This window comes from Epinephelus moara, chromosome 16, assembly GCF_006386435.1.
Source record: "Epinephelus moara isolate mb chromosome 16, YSFRI_EMoa_1.0, whole genome shotgun sequence".
Lineage (NCBI taxonomy): Eukaryota > Metazoa > Chordata > Actinopteri > Perciformes > Serranidae > Epinephelus > Epinephelus moara.
Genome location: NC_065521.1, coordinates 37,491,707 through 37,513,893, shown reverse-complemented (window position 1 = coordinate 37,513,893; position 22,187 = coordinate 37,491,707). Strand labels below are relative to the sequence as shown.

General features: G+C 41.6%; 1 protein-coding gene across 1 annotated transcript; it reads left to right on the top strand.

The window, feature by feature from the left end:
* Positions 1–18,067: 18,067 nt before the first annotated feature.
* LOC126403529 (EMILIN-3-like) lies at positions 18,068–22,187 on the top strand. Its single transcript, XM_050066256.1, has 4 exons — positions 18,068–18,570; positions 18,724–18,843; positions 18,971–19,512; positions 19,693–22,187. Exons 1-4 carry the CDS (start codon positions 18,419–18,421, stop codon positions 21,651–21,653), a joined length of 2,775 nt encoding a protein of 924 aa, XP_049922213.1. The 5' UTR covers positions 18,068–18,418; the 3' UTR covers positions 21,654–22,187.

Genomic DNA, 22,187 nt, shown 5'->3' with positions numbered 1-22,187 from the left:
GTGTGCGGTTTTATATCTGTGTCGTGAGAATCAGACGCGCGGCTTTTTCTCAAGAGCCTGCATGAGCGCAGCGAGCTCAAAGTGCAGCCCCGGGCCCTGTAATTATCGCAGCCAGTGGAGACTCTGAAAAACAGCCGGATGAAAAGGCTTCTCATCACTGCAGCATCCACCGTGAGGAATTCCCCCCTTTCTGCCTTTTCTTAAAGAAAGGGAGCTCTGTGCGCGCCTGTGGGCAGTGGGCCCTCTGTGTGATGGACCCTCTGTGTGGGGGGTTTGTCCAGAAGAGCTGCAGGACATCAGAGAGGAGAGAGCATCGATCCTGCTCCCTCCTGCACTGTTCATTTATTGATCACATCTCTTACAGTAAAGGGTAGCTGGAGTAGCTGACCTATGACCTCCACAAACTAATCATAAGCATTTAAATAAGCATACAATTATGTCATTTCCTTTTCTCTTACTTTGCTGTTTATACAGTTTTTTTTTTCACCACGATTAAAGGGGAGATATAAAGTAATTTAAGAAAATGATTTAAAAAACTTGAAATGAATGACTGAGCATAAGAGAACACAGGAGGGCTGTGAGTAAAAGTAACAGGAAAAACTACATACAGTTTCATCACTGCATAAGAAGATGGTGTGAAAGAAAAGGGGAGGGGAAACAAGTAAGTGTACATCCCACTGGTCTCAATTAAAGGTCCAGTTTGTTGGATTTAGGGCAGTGGTTCCCAACTGGTCCAGCCACTGGGTCAACATTTCTCCTTAGTCATTGGTTGAAGGTCCACACAGTTTAATACATCCGGCATCATACTTGCATTTAATGATGTCATCAGCAGATCAAAATGAAAGCTCTGTGCAGGAAATTAACTGAACTCCAACATAAAGTGTGTTTTTCACTGCCGGTCCACGAACCACCAGTTGGGAACCACTGTCTGTCTGTCTGTTCACAGACATTAAATATACTGTAATAACGGTTTTCTTTCGTGAATAATTGCCTGAAAACAAGAATTGTTGCGTTCTCGTTACCTTAGAATGAGCCGTTTATATCTACTGTAGGGAGCAGGTCCTCGTCCATGGAGACCGCCATGTTGAACCGCCATGTTCCTACAGAAGCCCAGAATAAACAAACCAAACACTGGCTCTAGAAAGGGCCATTCGCGTTTTCAAGCCTGGTCCACCTCTGAAGTTGTCAAAATACAGCGTTTGAGCAGTGACTTGCAGCGTCAGAAACCAACGATAAAAGGCGTCTTTATTGTCAGAATGATACGCGCTTGGTTGCTCTTATAGTTTAACAGTGCCTGGTGGTGTCAGAGGGAAGCACGGCGGGACAAGGACAAAAGTTAAGGCGGCAAAAGTCCAACTGGGGCAGGTGGGAGGTAGTGAATGACTTTCACCCGAGAGAGCGGTGTTCATGTCCCCTAAGATTCTGAAGCCAAACCCTGTTCTTTTTTCCTAAACCTAACCATGTGTGTTAGTTATTGAAAGAAAAAAAAAAAAAAAAAAAGTCAATTTGCAGTGTTGTACAGACGTAGTGCTTTTATTTTGAAAGAGACTGTAAGCAAACTGTACATGTCCTATGAAAACTGAAGTGTATTTTGAAAGAAGACAATGCATGTAACAGGCAGAACTTGACACGGCATCCCAGAACGTCAACAACCAACGCACCCAGGGTACCTTTTACGTCATATCTGACCGTGGAAAGCCCATGACCAAACGTCGATATGTGTAAACTATGTGCAGCACTTTAAATGTGCTCTAGAAATAAATCCTGACTTGACTTGAATTGACGAGGTTGGAGCGACAATGTGTTGCGCTTTCACATCGGCTGCTGTAGTTAGCAGCCCCTCTACAACAAGAGCGTCTGGGAAACACAATTTTTTTTTAACATGAAGGTGCTTTATTCAGTGTTTCCACCGGTTTAAATCACCAGGAATATTTGTTTTGAAGAGGAAGAGTCCTCTGCAGATAATTTTGCTCCCACTAAAAAAACTGAACATCTGGATCTTAGGTTATTAGAAAAAAGGTGAGCACAGGTGCTGGGCTAGCAGCACATCTCAGACATGCCATGAATTGGGAGTTATAAAAAAAAAAACTTTGATGAGAAAATGTGCATAAATTTAGGGAAACTCTGACCCATGCACACCAACATTTTGGAGATGGGGGAAATTGGCCACTCAGATGGTGTGGTGGTGCATTGAAGCCAGACTGAGAGGAATTGTTATTCACATAATGAGTTCTCTCACACAAATTTAAATTCACCTCATATCACACGTTTCTTATATATCCACTTCATAAACATTCAAATGCAGCTGTGTTATTTGTGCCAGTGAGCCATAACTTTTCCATAAACACCTTTTGATTGTAAATTATATAAGTCAACTCAAATCTCAAATCAAATACCTCTCAATATTTCATTAACGCTGTCTCACCATCACGTTCCCCGCCCTGTGAGCGCAGAGGGTCGAGGCCAGACTGCTGACACTTGTGGTCAGCTGTGGAGCCAATGAGAGCAGCTGGATGATGCCAGGCTGTGGCAGGTGGCAGGACTCAGGAAAGTCTGGCTCTCATTTTCTCGATAATAAGCATGATAATAAGCATGAATATACTGAGTCATTTTCACCTCAACCACGTTGCCTAGACTAAATTATCACTGTCGGTCGTGGAACTCAAAGATAACATCAAACAGCATTAAATAAATGCAGCACACTGCATCAACAGTTGTAATACTGTGCATATATCATCAGTACAATTTTAGCTTTCAGATAGTTTTTGTGTGTAAAATCGCTGCAGGGAAGACAACTGTGCTGTCAGGCGCACAGAGCGCACTGGAGACACTGCAGTGCTGCCACACACACTCTGCCTCCTCCAGTCACCTCACCCGGCACATCCTCAACACCTTCACATATGGATTGTATAAATTAGCAAAGACAACGGGGTGCAATTCTTTTTAAATTTCAGGGACAGTATTGTTTGATGAACTCACATTAACAGCAGAAACATGTTGCCATTTGCTGCCTTTTCTTTTCTTTTTTTTTTGAATGTGACCCCACCAAACAATAAGTGCTTTCGAGCGACAAGCACCTCGATTTGTGTGTCAGAAAAACTCATTCTTCTTGGTCGCTGCCATGATTCACCAATAAGAACCACTGATCAGCCAGCTCATGTCAATGCATCAACATTCATGTGAAGTTTTGCACTGACCATTTGTGGTTGATTGTGGCCATGTAGAGGGTGGGATATGGGGCTGATCCATGTGCGCACAATTTCAGATGACTCAGGATTTATAAAAGGAAATAGCGTAAATCAGAATATTATCTCATTTGTACATGCGCAAACATTTAGTGTGAATTCTCTGAATAGTTTTATAAATGAGGCCCCTGCTCTGTTAGTTTTGGAGAGGAAGAGACCTCTGTGGATAATTTGGGTCATGGTCGAAACCTCTTGAACACCTGCATTTTAATTTATTAGAGAAAAAAGGTGAGCACAGGTACTGGGCTAGCAGCCCATCTACGACATGCTAAACGTCAGAGAAACACTGATTGGTGACTTGAAATTGCTTTATTTAGTGTTTTTACCAGTTTAAATCACCTGAAACGTTTATTTTGGAGAGGAGGAGACCTCTGTGGATAATTCGGCTCCCAGTAAAAACCTCCTGAACAATGAAGGAATCCTTACCAGAAGTTTCAGCTGGTTGCAATATGTAATCCTCACTGCTAGATGCAACTAAATCCCCCTAAGTCTAACACACTGGACCTTTAATGTCCACCAATTCATGACCTCCGTTTAAAGGTCTAGTGTGTGGGGTTTGGTGGCATCTAGTGGTGAGGTTGCACATTGCAACCACATGAAACTTCTAGCATGTAGGAGGCAAAAATGTGGATGACCCTTTCTAGAGCCAGCATCTGATGTGTCCGTTCTGGGCTACTGTAGAACAACACAGTAAACTATTGAAAACATTTGTCTGCCAATAGGTGGCCCTAAATCCTACAAACTAAACCTTTAAATGACAAATGCTGCCATTTGTCAAGAGGCAAGAGGAGTTTCCCATATATTGGTAATAACTTTACATCCCAGCATCAGTCCTGTCTGAATCCACTCAGCATCAGCAGGTGGGCAGGGACTTCCCACGATAAATTCAGCACACCAAATACATAAAAAAGATTAAAAAATGAGGGCAAACTGAATTTTGTTTTTCCACTGCTACAAATCTTACTCGAGCTTTGGGGAGTAGCTGAGAAATTGCCCCTGAAGGGTCTGGACTAAAAAAAATTTCATGGTTCTCATCTGTGTATTTATAAATATCTCATACATTTACATCAGGCTGCTCTGGTTTTTAAAACAGTTTGGTTGAAATGTACAAAACAAAAATCTGACAGGGCAGCTGCATGTGTTAACAAACTGCAATCAACAGAGGAAAAATTGGATTTTTTTTCTGTACAGACTAAAACAGATTTTGGCAGGGAACTGTGATGGTGAAAGTGTGATGATGAAAGTTAATTAGAGAGATCAGTGTGAAAACCACAATATCAAACAGGGCCGTGGATGGCACTTGATCAGTGGAAACAGTGAATGTGTGCAGGTGTCCTGTTGTGCACTGTTGGAGAGACACAGATGTTTGCCACAGAGTATCTGAAGACCTTCTGAGGACAAGTTTAATGACCTTGTAGACTTCTGAATCCTCCTACTATAAAAAGCTAATTTCATAGACAGCTGACACTCAAGGCTTTTACTACTGCGTCTCTGCTTTAACACAGTATTTTTATTGTTCTGAATTAAAATGCAGATCACAGCCTCACATGGTGCATCGCCTCCCCGTACAGTCCTTTTCTCTTACTACAAAGCTGTGAGACTCGACACTGTCATGAGATATCAGATAAACACAACTGAACACAGTGAACAAATAAACACAGATATACAATACGCTATTGTTCAGTCTACCTCAGATTAAATTCAATACCTGTTCTTTAAAAGGTCAAGGGTAGATGTTTTTGTGAAATGCACCAGTGGTAGAGAAAGTTTTGACTTAAGTAAAAGCAGCAATAATACAACGTCAAAATATTCTTTTACAGGTTATGGTCCTGCATTCAAAATCTTTCCTAAGTATGTAGGTGTCAGGGAAATAACCTTCAAGTATCAAAAGGTAAAGTACTGATTATGCAGAGTGGACTTTGTCAGTGTTTGTATTATTATCATCATAATTTATAACTGATTTGTTACTACTGATGCATCAGTGTATAAGCAGCATTTAATGTCATAGCCAGTCTACTTATTAATTCTGTTATAATAAGTATAACATGAATAAGACTTTAATACGAACATGATTTCTGCCCGAGTCACGTCAGATAGATTTTCAATGGCAATCTATGTTGACAAAAAAAACAACTCCCATGATTCCACGTTACTTCACAACGTCATCAAAGTCCATCTTTTGTTATTGTTTTGACTGAGAGAACCCTAGCGGCAGAAATTACATTCTGTGCCTTTAAAGCCTCAGTGTGTAAAAATGGTGAGTAACAGTGACATCAGCGGTCAAATTCTAGATTGCTGGGCTCACTCGCGCTCACTCGCTCACCCCTCCCGTCGGGTAAGTGACAGTGGCCTCGTGGGACAGAAAGCCTTGCGCAGACAGAGATGGCATCATCCACGAGTTTTTCACGTTTTTCAGGAGTAGGCCTATCTAGCCACGAGTTTTTCACGTTTTTCAGGAGTAGGCCTATCTAGCAACGAGGTGAATATTTATTTAGGAATCTAAACCATGTTACGATATTGTAGCGACCCTGCAGTAAATGTTCTGTTATAATGTCAATGTTCTGTGAGTTAATGGCATGTTTGGGATTGAATGAGTATAGGTAGGGGGCGGGTGCGAGTGTGACGGGGATCAGAGCTGTGTGAGTGCGTGTGCTGGTGTGTGTATGAGGGAGCTGGAGGAGAGAGCAGGAGTGCACAGTTGGAGTTACAGCTAAGTTCTTGTTTGTTGGTTGTTTTGGCGTGGTTACGGCCAACAGTAACCTGTACTGTTCAGTAATAAACGGTGGTTTGCCGAATAACTGCGTCATCCTTTCCACACGTCCTGGCGGATGCTACAATATGTTATAGCTTACCAGTGAGATATAGGTTATCTGTGAGATATAACGTTATGTTAGGAGTGTTTTATCTCTAATTGTTTTGGTAACACAAGCAAACATTAGCACAGTAATGCTAAAATAACACGTTTTATGTGATAGTCACGGCACAGTGTGGCAAATATAGGTTGGTACGATTATAATATATGCGTTTCCAGAGTGTTCTTCCACAGGAGTTCTTTCCACCTGGAATAAGCAACGCCGATATTCACTCGCGTTTTGTCCCGTCCTCGCTTATATGTTCTTTTTCTTTTATTTGGTGGCGTGGTTTCCCTCTAACGGGGCAAAACATGTGTGTGATCCTCCATTTAAAGTGCGACAGAATCATAAAAGTACAAAGCAGGTTCACGCAGAAACGCCCCGGATTGAGCTTCACCTTCTCTGTCTCCAGTGACGGCAAGTTCTAGGTAAACGCAAAAGGCGAAGCGCGTATATCCCTTTCGGCCACTGTATTCAAATATGGCAACGCAAGAGGGCAGCCTCCAGCAGACCGCACCCTGTCTGTGTATATATAGAGAAATCATTCTAAGCCTATGAGAAAGTTTCCATTTGTATGTGAATTGCATTATACTTTAGTAAATATATATTTATGAAAGCAATAGTTGATATTTGTTAATAAACAACCACGTAAATTACACATTGTAACTTTAAGGGTCTCGCCTATCTATGTGTCACACAGGTAGCAGGTAGTCTCAGGGCCCAGAATGCTGTTCAATTCACGGGGTCCACTGTTTCTGGTTACAGCCCTGCTCACACTATCATCAGATTTAGTGATGGTGTGTTATTCTGGTTGCCTTGAATGTCCTGATTTAACATTCTCTCTTTGGGTTTATACGAATAAAAAGATGCCAAGAGTGGATGCGAGGCGGAGCTCCCTGCTGGTTTTGATATTACATTATGTGATTGATGTTTATTTGAAATGACTCCGCACTAGATAACGACGTCTGCCAGATATTCTCCTACATCCTCCCACAATCGATGCCTGAATTACTCGCAGTGATCTCCCATTCACCACTGCTGATTACTGCCTCATTGGCTCTAGCCTGGCTTTTGGAAACAGCGGTCACAGGAATACATTGTAATTTATCCCAGCTACACCACAAACTGCACATGGGATTGTAAACCCAGTTGACTAGCTTGAGTGTAATTGGCAGGGTGCGGCTGTGAGTGCAGATGTTTCTAAGGAAACACAGACTGGAGCGTTGGGGCTCCTCTTAAACTTTAAGCATGTACACATTTGGCCTGGTTAGAGCGCTTAAAGATGAAAGGGACCGCTTGAATTAATAGTTTCCACAGGAGAGAACATCAAAGAGCTTAAAATATTAATAGAATACATTTGAGGTTTACACCAAGCAGCTGACTTTTGTTTGAATGTTTAACAAAAGGAATTGTTTCTATGGTCATTTCATATATCCAGATAATCCTACACAGTGTGTTATTTTTAGTCCACACATTATTACACATTGTACTGTAACACTACGGCCACAAAACAGAGTTAATAGTTTCTTTTTTAGCAATGATTTAAAGCATCTTTACAATAAAAGTCAGAAACTGAGGAGGCAATTTCTCCTCTTAACATCTAAACCAGTAGTTAACACAGGGGGGCAGTCTCATTCTGTGTGTCTGTGTTATGTTACTGAGCAATATTTGACCATTTTTCAATATATTTACAAAGTCAAATACATAAATTACTACGACTACTACTACTCCCAACACATTTCATACTATATTCCTTAAAGGCAACCCAACTTGGAACCATAATTGATATAAAGACTACTGAAAATAGCATTATAGGATGTAATCTTTTGTATTTTGAGTGTCTTTTTTATTATATATCAACTAACGGCAGTCTGTCTACAATCAGAATGGTGCCTCTTGTATATCTTTATCACAGTGATGTTGGTTTGACACTATATTGACAACATTTATAAGGTTTAGGATGGTTTATATTTTTTACAGTTACATGTTTTTGTTAGTGTTTGGGATATTGTTATTTATTATTTTGTGATTGCGGTTATTGGGAGAGTTGTGTCACAGCCAGAGGAGAGGAAAATTCAAAATAAGATGTCTTCCTTGTCCAGCCTGTTTCTCCTAGACATAACTGAGAAATAGCCTTCCTGCAGTCATCTTTATTTGTCTGAAATAATGAGCTCTTGAGATAAAAGTAAGATCCAAAAGAAAACCTGACAGGCTTATAATAAATGAGCCTGTACAATTTCAGAAATTTGTCTCAGTGAACAAATTCAGGTCTCAACTCTGTGTTTTTATCTGTTCTCAGTGTTGAGAAACTCCTGAGAACTCCTGCTGATTTATTCTTTTGCTCCTTACTTCTGCTAAAGGTGGTCAGAATTTAATCTCTAAATAAGAAGTGGCTTTATTTATGATGAGACAAAGAAAAGACTACTCTGGGCATGGATATGGGCAGAGACACTCATGACTGATATGAGCATCTGTTCACCTGTGTGGTTAGTAGGAGAGAGGGTGAGTGGGTCACCAAATTTTTTGTTGACAACACTTTTTTTGGTCACTACCATTATTTTGATTATAGGTTTGTGCATGTTACAATAAGTTGATTGTTTTTCAATACTAAAATTCATTTATGTTTTGAATCTCAGCGAATTGTCTTTGTTGACGCATCGGACAAGCAAACCAGGCCCGACCTCAGCCCCGCATACCTCTTTTCCACCGAATTAGCTCTGGTTCTTTAACTGCTTCTGTTCAGGATTCCAGCAACAGTGCTTCTATCTAGCAAACCAGTTTTGGGTGGAACCCTTGTAAGGACGTGTCATTAATGGAGGGCGCTGCACAATAGAAGTAAACCGTAGTAGCAAAATCGCAGATTACGTTGATTTTTTGCAGACTTTTGTTCTGATATTACAGATGTTTGTTTTCACCCATAAAACAAGCATGGGTCAACTATTAATGAGTCCACTGAAAGGTATTTGTTTTCACATCATTTCTCTCTTGACTTCTCCATCCTCTCTTTCCAACCTGTAGAATGTGATACGCCCACTGATGTCGTCATGGTTCACACTTCAGGTCAAGAAAAACCTGCTATGTTTTGGTTCCAGCTGTAAACCAACTTTTTGGATTCTGAATCCATTAATTTTTGGTCGAAATGCTCTGAACGGTTTCGAAACTGAGTGCGGGAACCAGAACTACTTGGGTTCCATGTTGGTGGAAAACAGGTATCAGCGACATTTCCTGCAGTCTCTACAACTGTACTTAAGTATAATTTCAAGGGTACTCGTACTTTACTTGATTATTTCCATTTCATGCTACTTTATAAATCTAGGAAAATATTGCACTTTTTACTCCACTACATTTATTTGACAGCTTTAGTCACTAGTTATCTGCGGAGTTGTATTATGAATACAAAATATAAATCAACTAATAAATTATGATGTGTTATTGTAAATCAAGCTACCCATCAGTATTTAAAGTGGTGGAAATTAGCTCCACCTTTACCAGCTTAAACATTTAAGTTAGCACACATTAATGCAACCATAATTATAATCCAGTAATATAATGTGCATTATTCTGAAAAGAGCCATTCTAATACGTACTTTTAAGTTTTAAGTTAAGTTTATTTACTTTATTAATCCCCCTGAGGGGAAATTCAATGTTTTCACTTTTGCTTATCAATTACACACAGGTCTGAAAGACACACACATGCACAAACAGGACCTATACATGCACTAAGTGGAGAGATGTCAGAGTACTGTTGGTACTTTAAGTATATTTTGATGCTAACACTTGTATGCAAGTAAGATTTTGAATGCAGGACTTCTACTTGTAACAGTATTTTTTACACTGTAGTACTGCTACTTTTACTTATAAATAAAACATCTGAATACTTTTCCACCTCTGAATAAAACTAAAAAACATGGCTAAACTCACTTAGCCATCCATATATCCAATTATTTTTATATTTGAGTATTTATATACTGGAAACATACTTATAGAAGACATTTTTCAATTAAATTTCAAACTCCGTCCAGTATGTCCTACTGTTGGGGCATCTTATCTGAGATAAAAGTACTAACCATTTGGCCATGTTACAAATATCTTGACTTAATACAATATTACAGTTTAATAGTGAGTAGGGTTGCAGCAGTATACTGTAAAAATACTATACTGTGGTATTAAAATTGACATTTATACAACAGTTAGTTCCGGCCCTGCAATCTGATTGGTCGAGAGACAGTAAAACCGTGATGATATTGGAGTACAACATCACGGTTATTTCACTCTGTATGTATCACTCCGCCTCACAGCTGATTGCAATCAACAATCAAATCAAAACTGACGGTTAGTGTCAGTTAGGTCAGCAGTTGCGTTGTAGGCTAATTAATTCATCCACTGTCAAACAGCCAAAAATATGGATTTATTTCCTAAAATAAGTTTTGAATTGAACTATGAATGGTCATCAGAGGAAGATGAGGGAGAGGAGAAGCTGAATCCATCTGAGCACACATCCAGGTTTGTCAGTGTTTCATCAGCGGAGCTCAATGACTTGGAGAAAAGCAACATACTGTCAGATCAGAAGGCAGAGTCGGCTGTGCCTGTGAAGCGACAGTCCACCATGCAGTCACCAGAGACTTATTTCACCGGCTGCACAATTAATGGAAACGTGCAGATAAATGTGTATAAAGAGTAAGTGCCTGGCGCACCATGTCTGCGTTACATAGCAACGGTGACAGCGGAGTCCTGAGGGAACTATTTTTGTTGGCGGAAGACAAATAAAATGCTTAAATTATCTATTTTGTCCTCATTTTTCAACATTTCTTAATCAGCCTTGCTTATTTAACTGTTGAACTGTTGTATAAAAGCAATATCACACTCGAGCTGGTGATGTTGTACTGTGATATCGTCACGGCTGTGATTCGGTCGTAGGCACGAGGCCGCAGGCCAACATCACTCCCTCTCGTGTGATATTGCTTAATTGTCATACTGTGTACATTTGCTTATCTACGGTAAAAAAAAAAGACAGTTATCGTACCAAGAAAAGAACTGAAAGATGTGGATGCTTAATGCCTTTTTTCAAAGCAATAAAAATGATCCAGTATGGACCTTTTCTTTTAAGCTGACACTTTGATATCCTGCTGGAATGTTTTCGCCTGGCTCCAGACCTTTGAATCCGCCCTCTCCACCAAGTTGACAATTCTGTCTGATATCAGGCAAGAAATATTTAATGCAGCAGCTGACACGAAATAAACAGGGGCCAGAGCTGGTCCCCTCTCAACAGAATAGCAATGAATATGTCTCTACACTTCTGTCCAAACTGTTTCGAGTGAATTCAATATAGATAGGTGAGTGCAGGCAATTGTAAATTATGTCGAGCTATTTATCAGACACAAAAGACAAAGCAGGAACAATTATAGCAGAACAAATGGAAAGCTTCGAATGTCAATTTTAAGAGAAGAGAGATTCTGTATAGTGCTGACTATCCTGACAGAGACGTGTGTGTGTGTGTGTGTGTGTGTGTGTGTGTGTTGGCTGTCTCCAGATGTGTACACACTGCCATGAGTCTGCCAACAGCAAACACACTGAACTTCTTGGCTAACGTGTGAAGTGTGCCGTGACCTCTGGCTCCCCATGTGGCCACCAAATTACGTTTGTTCAGGCCAACATTTGTCTTTTCTAATGACTAAATTCTTCAGATGGTGACGCCTCAGAATTAAATCTTTTTCCATACACACCAAAAGAAAACAAGATCACTTAACTAGATTAAACTAAAACAGAACATTCTTACATAAGAGGTAAAAAGCATGTCAGTGTGGGCGCACGGCCACAGGAAACAGGGTTCAGGTTTGTGAAGTGTTGAGACCAATTACTCTTGTTTGTTCTTTTACACGGTTGTGCACACACGAGAGCGGATATAGGCCACTTTAAAATAAACAAACAATGCTGCAAATTAGACACAGCAGTTTCTAAACCTGCATCTGCATCGCTTCCTCTTAAATTAAACAGTTAACCTAATGAATAAAAGATGCATGGACTATTTTTTAATGCTCATGCATGAATGCGTGATGTATTCCTCCCTGTCAGGTTACAGTCATTGATAAATCAACATGTTGTATTCAGGAACTTGAGCTGACTTGAGATTTTGGTCGAACTGTGTTCAGAATCAGGTTTTATCAGGCTCATGCTGTTGGTTAGGTTCACCTCAGTGCTTGAAGAAACTATGAAAAATGTATAAACCTTCACACTCTTTGGATCATGCTCCAACTCATCTGTTATTCCATGCAAGTTAAAACGAATGCTGAGAAAGCAAATATTAAATGAGCCAGCACAGTTGGGGGAGCACTGCCAAAGCCACACAGTCCAGCAACACACCGACTCTGCTGAGAACTACAGACACACATAAGGAGATTTACAGGTCAGCTCAGAATTTGGACCGCTGGTGTTAAAACTAAATAGACACAAAGAAATAGGGAAGGGATAAACACAAACTAACCATATGTGGCATAGACTCTCACTCCACTTTTTTGATGCAGGCAAGTTTAGCTTCACCCTGTTCATCATGTGGAAATGTGGAGGAGTCCATGAACAGCTTCAGCCTGACGTAGGCTTTATGACAGGCAGGTGAGTGGAAGCTAAAACAACTGTAACTGTGTGATGCCATTCAAGGAAAACTCCGGGCGGAGCCGCCACCGGCCTGCAGAATAAAGCCGCACTTGTTTTGCAGCACCAGAACGTCCGAGCCTGGATGCTGTGTGCTCTCCAACGTGTTTCACATGATACAATGAGAGCTTGTTTACAAATCAGGAGGGTAAAAGAGCTCACAGAGAATATGTAACACACACACACACACACACACACACACACACACACTCATACTGTTGTGTATCTGCACTGAGCAGGGTGTTTTCAGGTAAAAGAGGTGGGTCCTGGTACAAACAGGATACAGGAAATGGGCCTGCTTCTGAGAAAGGGTCAATCAAAAGATCGGTGCTAAATAATGGACACAGTGTTACTCTTGTTCAAAATGAGGTCATGTTACAATGGTCAGGGCAAAACATTTTTCAAGAATGTGTGGCATTAATGGTGCTCTGTACCTATATAGGCCAGGAGAAGACAGTAGGGAGGGAGGGGTGTGTGTGTGCAGTATGTATGGCCCCCCGCCGGTGAAAATAATTGGGGGCCAATTATTACTGCGCTTATTTTTAAGCTAGGTAGGTAGTGGTATCTTGTGAAACAAGACAACGTAAGGCATTCATTGGTACCAACCATGTCAACACAGCTTGTCGGGAAGGGGGCGTAATAATGCTCCAAAGTTAGGCTAAATGTTGGCGAGGGACTAACTGGCATGGCCATTTTCATAGGGAGGTCCCCTGAACTCTCACGTCAAGATATCTGAATGAAAAAAGGTTATATGGGTACACAAGAATCTCCCCTAAACTTGAGAGGGCTTGTTCCCAGTACATGTTTTGTTTGTGACAATCAATGTACTGTCATATTGACATACTTTTCAACTATGGAATTCCTGAAATTCAGTTATGGTTTTTGGTTTTGGTGCGCCACCCCAAGACTTTCAGTGGCCCCATCTGAAACATTTCTGAGAAGAAAGTAGAAGAACTTCAATCCTCCATTTCACGTAAAAGTCCTTCATTCAAATTCTACTCATGAAAGAGTACATCAGTATTGGTGACATGTACTATAAGTATCAAAAGGTAAAAGTCCTGGTGCTCCTGTCACTGATAGACTGTTCATACTGATGCTGGTGGAGCTAGTTTTAACCAGTTTATATACAGTTAGATAGTTTAGTCCAGAGGTTCCCAATCTAGAAGTCGGGCCCCACCAAAGGGTCACAAGGTAAATCTGAGGGTTTGTGATACGATTAAGGGGAGAGGAAATAAGATCTGTTAATCAAATTTTTTTAATTAGTTATTTAAAAGGGGGCGGCGCGGTGGTCTGGTGGTTAGCACTGTCGCCTCACAGCAAGAGGGTTGCCGGTTCGATCCCGGGTGTGGGAGCCCTTCTGTGCAGAGTTTGCATGTTCTCCCCGTGTCAGCGTGGGTTCTCTCCGGGCACTCCAGCTTCCTCCCACAGTCCAAAGACATGCAGATTGGGGACTAGGTTAACTGATAACTCTAAACTGTCCGTAGGTGTGAATGTGAGTGTGAATGGTTGTCTGTCTCTATGTGTCAGCCCTGTGATAGTCTGGTGACCTGTCCAGGGTGTACCCTGCCTCTCGCCCGATGTCAGCTGGGATAGGCTCCAGCCCCCCCGCGACCCTCAAGAGGATGAACCGGTTAGAAGATGAATGAATGAATGAATGAATATTTAAAAGGGAACTATCTGATCAACTTAGAAAGGACATCACTCTCTGGTGGAAGTGCCAAACACTGAAACACAAGTAACAAAAGGTCTCAGCTAATGCTGTCAGAAGTATTGGTACTTCAATACTGTTTCAAACCATGTGTTTAAAACAATACAATCCACATTATTATACATTTGATATCACTTTAAGTAACAAAGCTATAAAAAAAGCGCAGATGTGCAATTAGATTTTCAACCCCAGGCTGCACAGATGAAACAACAGTGAAGAAAATCAACTGGTCCTCAACCTGTAGCCGTTACAGCATTCTCTCCAGGAACGAACCCACCACGTGACTGGAGGCGTGTTCAGAGGCTTTTTCTGTACCAGCATTGTGTGCAGGTTGTTAATTTAAAAAAGAAATCCTCTTTTGTGTCCCTGGGACCTATTTTCATTTTGCCGTGGTATGAAAAGAGGTACTGAGTATCATTCTTCATACTAGTATTGTATCAAAGTTTAAAATTTGGGTAACATGACAACTTTAGCCCAAATCAAACATGAGTCAAAATGGTTGGGAACCACGGGCTTTATCTTTATTCGACAGGACAGATGAAGCATGAAAGGCAGAGAAGGAGAGGGGATGACATGCAGCAAAGGGACGCAGGTTGAATTGAACCTGCAGCCGTTGTGGCAAGGACACTGCCTTTGGACATGGACACCCACGCTAACCACTCAGCACCTTCAAATTTAAGTACAGTAATTAAGTAAATGTACTTTGTTAATTTTCAATACTGCTTATGCTGAGAAAAAAAAACAGACCTTCAAACTATTGTTTGGAAACTGGTATTTTTCCTGCTCCAGTATCTGTATAATCACAGAAAGCCTTGTGAACCATATAATTAAATTTTTACCTTGTAAATGAATTACATGCTGCCCTGCATTCTCTGCTGTAATAGAATAGTGGAAAAGGCTGGGAATAAGAAGTGCAATCAACAGTTTTAAAGGCCAACAGGAAATACTTACAGCTGTTTAAAACTTCACTGTAGCACAAGTTTAATTTGAGGGCTTTATTCACAAGTGTTCAGTATGCCCTCCAAAAGCCGATGTTGTAAATTCCATTTCATTTGAAAAGCAAAAGCTGGGCTTTGTTGGAAAAATGTAGGACTAAATTTATCATAATGAATATATGCAGGTGAAATGTGGCTCTGTCTAAGTGGCCTTAAAGTGGAGAGTGTTCTCGCTGTGATACAGTGGGGCTGCCAGACGTCTTTCTATACTCAGCCTGCGTCAGGGTTATTTAACTGTACAAAGACTCATGTTGTGAATGAATGTGTGGGCTTGTGGGGCGAGGCACTCAGGCATGGGTGTGTACCGTCACAGCCTCCAACACAGGGTATTTGTTTTTATTTGTTCCCGCTCCTGGAGGTTTGCTGTTAGGTTTAAACTGTGCCAATGTGTGAAGTGAAAGAGCCCAAGATGTTTCACAGATTTCACTTTAGAGGCTGTCGGGCCATCACATAACCTCAACAGTATCATAACAGATCAGCCACTCGAGCATGTAGATAAGGTGTGTGTGGACTCCCAAACAGATTTCATACAATATTATATATTTCTTATTTGCTAGTTACTCAAGTACTGTACTACAATTTTGAGATATTGTACTCAAATAGAATATTTCCATTTCCAGACTCAACTACTGTACTTGTTACTACACTTATTTGACAGCTTTAGTTACTAGTTACTTTATTGATTCGGATAACCAATTAATAAATTTGGATGTATTGTAGGGGCTGCAACTAGCTACTTTTTTACTGTTGATAAACTTGTAGATTATTTAACGATTAATAGATTAGTTGTTTGGGCTATGAAATGTCAGAAAATGATGAAAAATGTCAATCAGTGTTTCCCAAGGCCAAATACAACATCCTTAAATGTTTTATTTCATCCACAACCCAACGATATTTAGATTACTTTCACAGAGGAGTAAAGAAACCACACAATATTCACGTTTAACACACTGGAATCAAAGAATTTTGATTTTTTTTTTTTCTTAAAACTACATCAGTTAATTGATAATCAAATTAATTGGTGATCAATTTAATAGTTGAGAACTAATCGCTTAATCCATTACTGCAGCAGATCTAGTTATTAGTCTTTAGATTAAACTACCTATAAGGTTGTAGCAAAGAAGCAAAACTAGCGCCATCTTTACCAGCTGCAACATTAGGGATGTACACATTAATGCAGTCATAATTATAATCCAATAATATAATAAAAATATTCTGAAATGGGTCATTTGGCACAATGAAAACTTTAATTTTTGGTACTTTAAGTATAATTTGTGTGCTTTTACTTCAATACAGGACTTATAACAGACATTTTCTACACTGTGGAATTACTACTTTTACTACTTTCGTCACCGCATGTTGAGTTCTGGGAAAATGCAATGGATGGACATATATTTACATTTATAGAATAAGCAATTAATCAAAATACGAATCAGTAGATCAATCAGTAAGAAAACTGTCCCACACAAAATAAATATTTATTAAAGGTACTTTTAGCAAGTAGTAAGAAAGCCATAACTGGCAAAGGGTTGCAAGTTGTACAAAATATTGGGAGATATAAATGGTACTGGTATAAATGCCGCTGAGAAAAGTGTGACACTATGCCAGGATGTAAGCGAAAAATGTACTGTGATTTGACCTCATTTGTCACACCCATGATGACCTGATGTTCTTTGTTTCTTAAATAAAACTAGAGTTACAAAAAAGAAATGTGGACTTTCACACAGGGGAGCTTGACTCAATTGACAAAAAAATAACTAAGATTGATAAATGAAACTAGATCATATGTTTGTGGCCATTAAGACCTCACAAATTCCAACATAAGTCCATTTATTGATTTTTAAGGCCTGATATTTATAAATTTTAAGATACTTTAGGACTTTTTAGGGACGTGCAGACACACTGTGGAACTGGCAACAGAGGATAATGCTTTTAAGGAGCATTAAAATGCTTTTGATTGATGCAGTTGGCGACTTTTCTCATTTACATTAGTTCAAAGTAATGTCCAAGTGACCCAAAGGTCAATGTACTTTAGGCCTCTTTCACTTAATGATCATACACAATACAGAGTAACTCTTCTTCATATTCGAAAGAAGAAATACATGATTCCTAAGTTGTCCCTAAGTTGTCCCTTAACATTATCCTGCCAGTGGCATATGCTTGTGTCAAAGACAGACTTGCAAGTCTAAGTACACACGGCTGGTACAGTGGAACTGCAAATGACTCATTGAATCAGTTAAAGTTATTTATTTCCACTAAAATGTTTTCTTAAAAGTGTCTATTTTGGGACAAGGCCTGGTGCTGTACACTCTGGATGTGATGTGCTATTTCCCCTCTGGTTTGCCGTGATGTCACCATGGGAAAATAGCTCATGGGACTTCAGTCTCTGATTGGTAGAAGGCAGCCTTCAAACTAGATGTGTAATAAAAAACTGGATTTTCTATAAGGCTGAGAACTACAGAATACCACGGGGATAACACTAACGGTGAAGGTGAGGGCTCTCTTCCCTCCTCCAGTGTCACTCTGGTGTTACTTTGAGGAGGTTGAGTGGGAGGAGATATGCAGATTGTGCCAGTGGGGCCCTATTAGTGGCGTCTGTAGTCCGCCAAACTCACAGTGGACTGTTGTCACTCTAACAGAGTCCACCACACCCACAGCCTGCGTCAGGGTCAACATTCACAGGGTGGCATTCTGCTTTATAGCACAGCCAAAAAGGTTGTACTGCGGAGACTCAAGTCTTTTTTTTCTGACGGCAATTTTATAGTCGTTTCTCTGAGTTTCTGTGTTTTGAGATATCTTGTTTTGTCAGACACCAGGAAATTCAGTAATTTCCATATCAAGAGAACGGAGTGGAATATTTAGGGTATTACTTGACCGTGACGGACAAATGCTTTTCTTTCTTCTGTGAGATCACCTTTACCTCAGTTTGAAGACTCTTTACACTCAGCTTTTGACATTGGATATTTAAGGATGCATTTTGTGATGGATGTGAGTCCTTTTGTGTTCATGACTCTATTTTTGTCACTGGTTGAAACTAAGTTCTACAGACCATTTCAGTTCAACCAGTATAAAGCTGGGCTCATGCAACACCACGACCAAGGGAAACCCACCAGCAGACACAAGTAAGTCCTCTCTCTATCTGTCTCATGCTGTCAGGAGTCAAGACTACATCACTTAACATCTTAATGTATATTTAACTTTGAGTGGCAACATTTTGTATTTTGAAGCAAACTAAAACACACTTCAATTCTGTCTCATTTATCTCCTCTTTAAAGAAACCACTGTGCCTATGTGGTTGAAAAGACAGTGTCCTTCACGGTGCAGGATGGGGCAGCTCCATATGTAAAAGCAGAGTACAACAAGTGTTCCTGGGGTCAAAAATGTCCAACTCTCCAGTAAGTAAACAACAGCTCTCATCATGCTGTGTTGACATTTTTAAAAAATGGGATTTACATCACTTTAGGGTACAAAATATTAAAGTCAAGAGCATGTTTCTGACTGATGGCTTGTTGTTTCCCTAAGGTATCGTCTGATGTACAAGCCATTGTACAAGGTGGCGCATAAAACCGTCACAGAGCTGGAGTGGCGTTGCTGTCCTGGGTACTCTGGTTATGGCTGCATGGAGGGACATCCGGTCTACCAACACCCCATCAAAATGATGCCGCCATTCAAGGGTCCGCCCATGAAAGGCCCACAGTTTAAGGGGCCACAGTACAAAGGTCCCATGTTCAAGGGTCCCATGTTCAAGGGCCCACCTATGAACACTGTTGTGAAGGCCAACCCGTGGAGTCAACCCAAAGGACCTCCCACCGGCAGTTTTAACTCTTACCCAATGCGCCACTTTGGGCCTCCAAGGACCTCCTCCTACCCAGACACCTCCTTTGAGCCTTTTCCGTCTGAGCCAGAGCAAATGCCAGAGCACCAGGAACCTCATCACACAGAGCATGACCAAGAACATGAGCATGAACATGAGCATGACCATAGCCAAGGACCTGAGGAACACATACCAGAGGAAATCCCACTTCCTCCCTCTGGTGGTGAACAGCCTGAGGGTGAGACCACAGGTGTGTACGAGTTCCAAATTACATACTAATTCTAACTGGGTGTGGCTATGTAGTGTGTTCACTTTTTCCCCCCACCAAATAAGACTATTGTTTTTTTATCATATCATATTGATCCAGATTTTAAAGTAGAAAGTGCATTATGTTTATTCGAATGTTTACAGCTTTTCCTTCTCTCTTTAGGCCCTGCTCGAGACAGTGAGACAGAGGAGCGAATATATCGAATGGAGGAGGATGTGCAACGTCTAAACCAGGGACTTGAGACCCTGAGGGGAACTGTAAATGGACTGGAAGATAGTCTACGAGCTTCACTGAGAGAGGATGCCAACAGAATGCTGTCAGCTCTGCTCTCTGCTGCCCCTGGTCCTGTTCCTGCTCCAGCTGTAGCCTCTGCTCTATCCACTGTAGGGTTTGTAGAGATTCCTGGGGGAGACCCTGCGACAGAGGGTCTAGATGGCAGACATGTTTTTCCAGGCCTTACAGAACTGAATGGAAGAATAGAGGAGCTCAGGACAGAGCTGCAAGCCAAGACAGCAGAGCTGCAGGAACTCAAAACAACGGTGATGGGACATGATGGGGCACTAAAGAAGATGTCAAACACAGCGGGAGTGGTATCGGACTCCACTGGCAATCTTGGGGGAAATGCCCAGAAAGCTATGGAGAAGTTGATGGATGCCAAGCTGAGTGGAGCCAGGACAGAAATTCTTGGTGGATTTGAGAAGCGTGTAGAGAGTGCAGAGGACCGGTGCAAGGAGAAAGCTGGGGATTTGCGTCGTCAGTGCCAGAGGGAGCAAAGTGTGAGGCAGGAGCAGATGGAGGACGCTCTGGAGGAAAGCAACACAAACTTGAGAACAGAGTTGAGAAACCTCCAGGTGCAGATACATGGTTTAAAGGCTACGGGGAACTGCTCTGATACAGTTAGTGGACTGACTGAAAGGGTGCAGATGCTGGAAACATCAGTGGCAGGCCTCAACCAGTCCCAGGGCCACCTGAGAGTGGAGCTGGGAGGACACAAGGACCACATAGAGGGAATACTGGAGGGACGACTGGGGTATGTAGAGACCAAGCTCAATCTGACTGGGCAGATTCAAAGCGATGAACCTGGAAGGCACAGTGGTATCCATGGCAGAGCTGAGACAGGACAGGGCGTGGAGGCCAGAATGGAGAGTAAGCTAAGGGCTCTGGAAGGCCGTTTACTGACGGCGTTGGAGGAGCTGGGTAATGCCACTGCACCCGCACTGCTGGAGGGTCATGCTGTTCCCACTCTGGAGACAGAGCTCGAGTCCCTTCGAGGGAGACTTGAGGTGGATGTGGACAGAGTGCAGAAGCACCTGAGCAGCCTTGAGACTCTCTGCTCCTCTTCTTGTTCCTCACCCCAAAAGCCATCTGCCATCCAGGGAGACTCTGCTGCTCCAAGCACTGAGCTGGCAGAGGAACAGAATGTGAAAGAGGCACTGGACATCCAGGGTGGCCGTTTGAATAGCCTCAACGTCACACTACAGAACATCTTGAGGCGTCTGACCCTCAGGGACCAGCAGAAACAAGCAGAAGGAGAGTACCCCATCCAGGGAGAGCTCACAATCCTCAAGTTTAACATGCGCACAGTCAACCACACCCTCAAAAACCTCCAGGATTCCCTGGGGACGGTGGTCCACCAGGTGGATCAAGCCAACAGCTCCTGGCATGGGAGAGAGGCTCGTCTGGCCCAGCAGATAAAGGGTGTGGTGCAGCTGGTTGGACATCAGGCGTCCATGCTTGGGGCAGGTGAGCGCAGACTGACCCGTGTTAAAGGTGAGCTGCAGGAGATGAAGAGGCGGCTAGCTGAGGAGGTCCGGGGCTGCCGGAGCACAGCTATGGGGGTCCAGAAAGAGGTAACTGAGGTCGGAGGACGTGTTGCCAGTGTGGAGGACCAGTGTAAGGGCCTGAATTCCTTGGCAGATGACCTGGAGAGAATCAGGGAGGAGTTGGAGAGACAATCGAACGGGCTTCTCACGCAAGTCAACGGGACTCTGTCCAGCCATGCTCAGCAGCTGTCAGAGCTGAGAGGCGAACTCAGAAACTGCACCTCCCAGGTGGAGCCGACACAACAGAGTTTAGATCTGAAGCCTGAGCTGGAACGAGGGGACACCTTCACTTTGAATTAGTTCAGTTTATATGGACGATAGATTTTAAAAAATGAATGAAAAAGGGGAAATACTTTGCAGGTGTACTGGGGGTCCACTAAAACCCTACCTTATTATTTGCATTGTAAGACACAAAGGTTTTGAATCTGCACTGAAATACAGATGGTTACAGTACAAAATAAAAACAAAAATGGCAGCTAAAACTGCACTAATAAAGCAGTATCTTGAAACTGAATCACAAAGGTGCTTAAATTAACTCCTTGTTGTAATGGACCATTAGTTAAAGCCGAGAGATAAACAGCTGCACGTTTAAATGTACTGTTCCTGCAAAGCTTACAGATTATTGTATTGTTTAACAATGTTTACAAGTTTAAGTTTTTGTACTGATTTTTCTTATGTCTAGACTAGAAATATCCAAGATGTTATGTTTTTATATGATTTCAATTTGTGAGCATGTGTTCCTATTCTGATTGTAAACCTGCGTAAAATGTTTCAAGTGATATACAGTTTATTTTTAAGGTTTTTCAACACTGAGAATTCAATAAAGACGTTTCT

What these genes read in the sequence shown, in the direction of transcription:
- LOC126403529 (XM_050066256.1), top strand. Translation starts at nt 18,419, where the DNA reads ATGCATTTTGTGATGGATGTGAGTCCTTTTGTGTTCATGACTCTATTT. An exon ending in AAACCCACCAGCAGACACAA is followed by an intron (nt 18,571 to 18,723) that starts GTAAGTCCTCTC and finishes TCCTCTTTAAAG; the next exon opens with AAACCACTGTGCCTATGTGG. An exon ending in CAAAAATGTCCAACTCTCCA is followed by an intron (nt 18,844 to 18,970) that starts GTAAGTAAACAA and finishes TGTTTCCCTAAG; the next exon opens with GTATCGTCTGATGTACAAGC.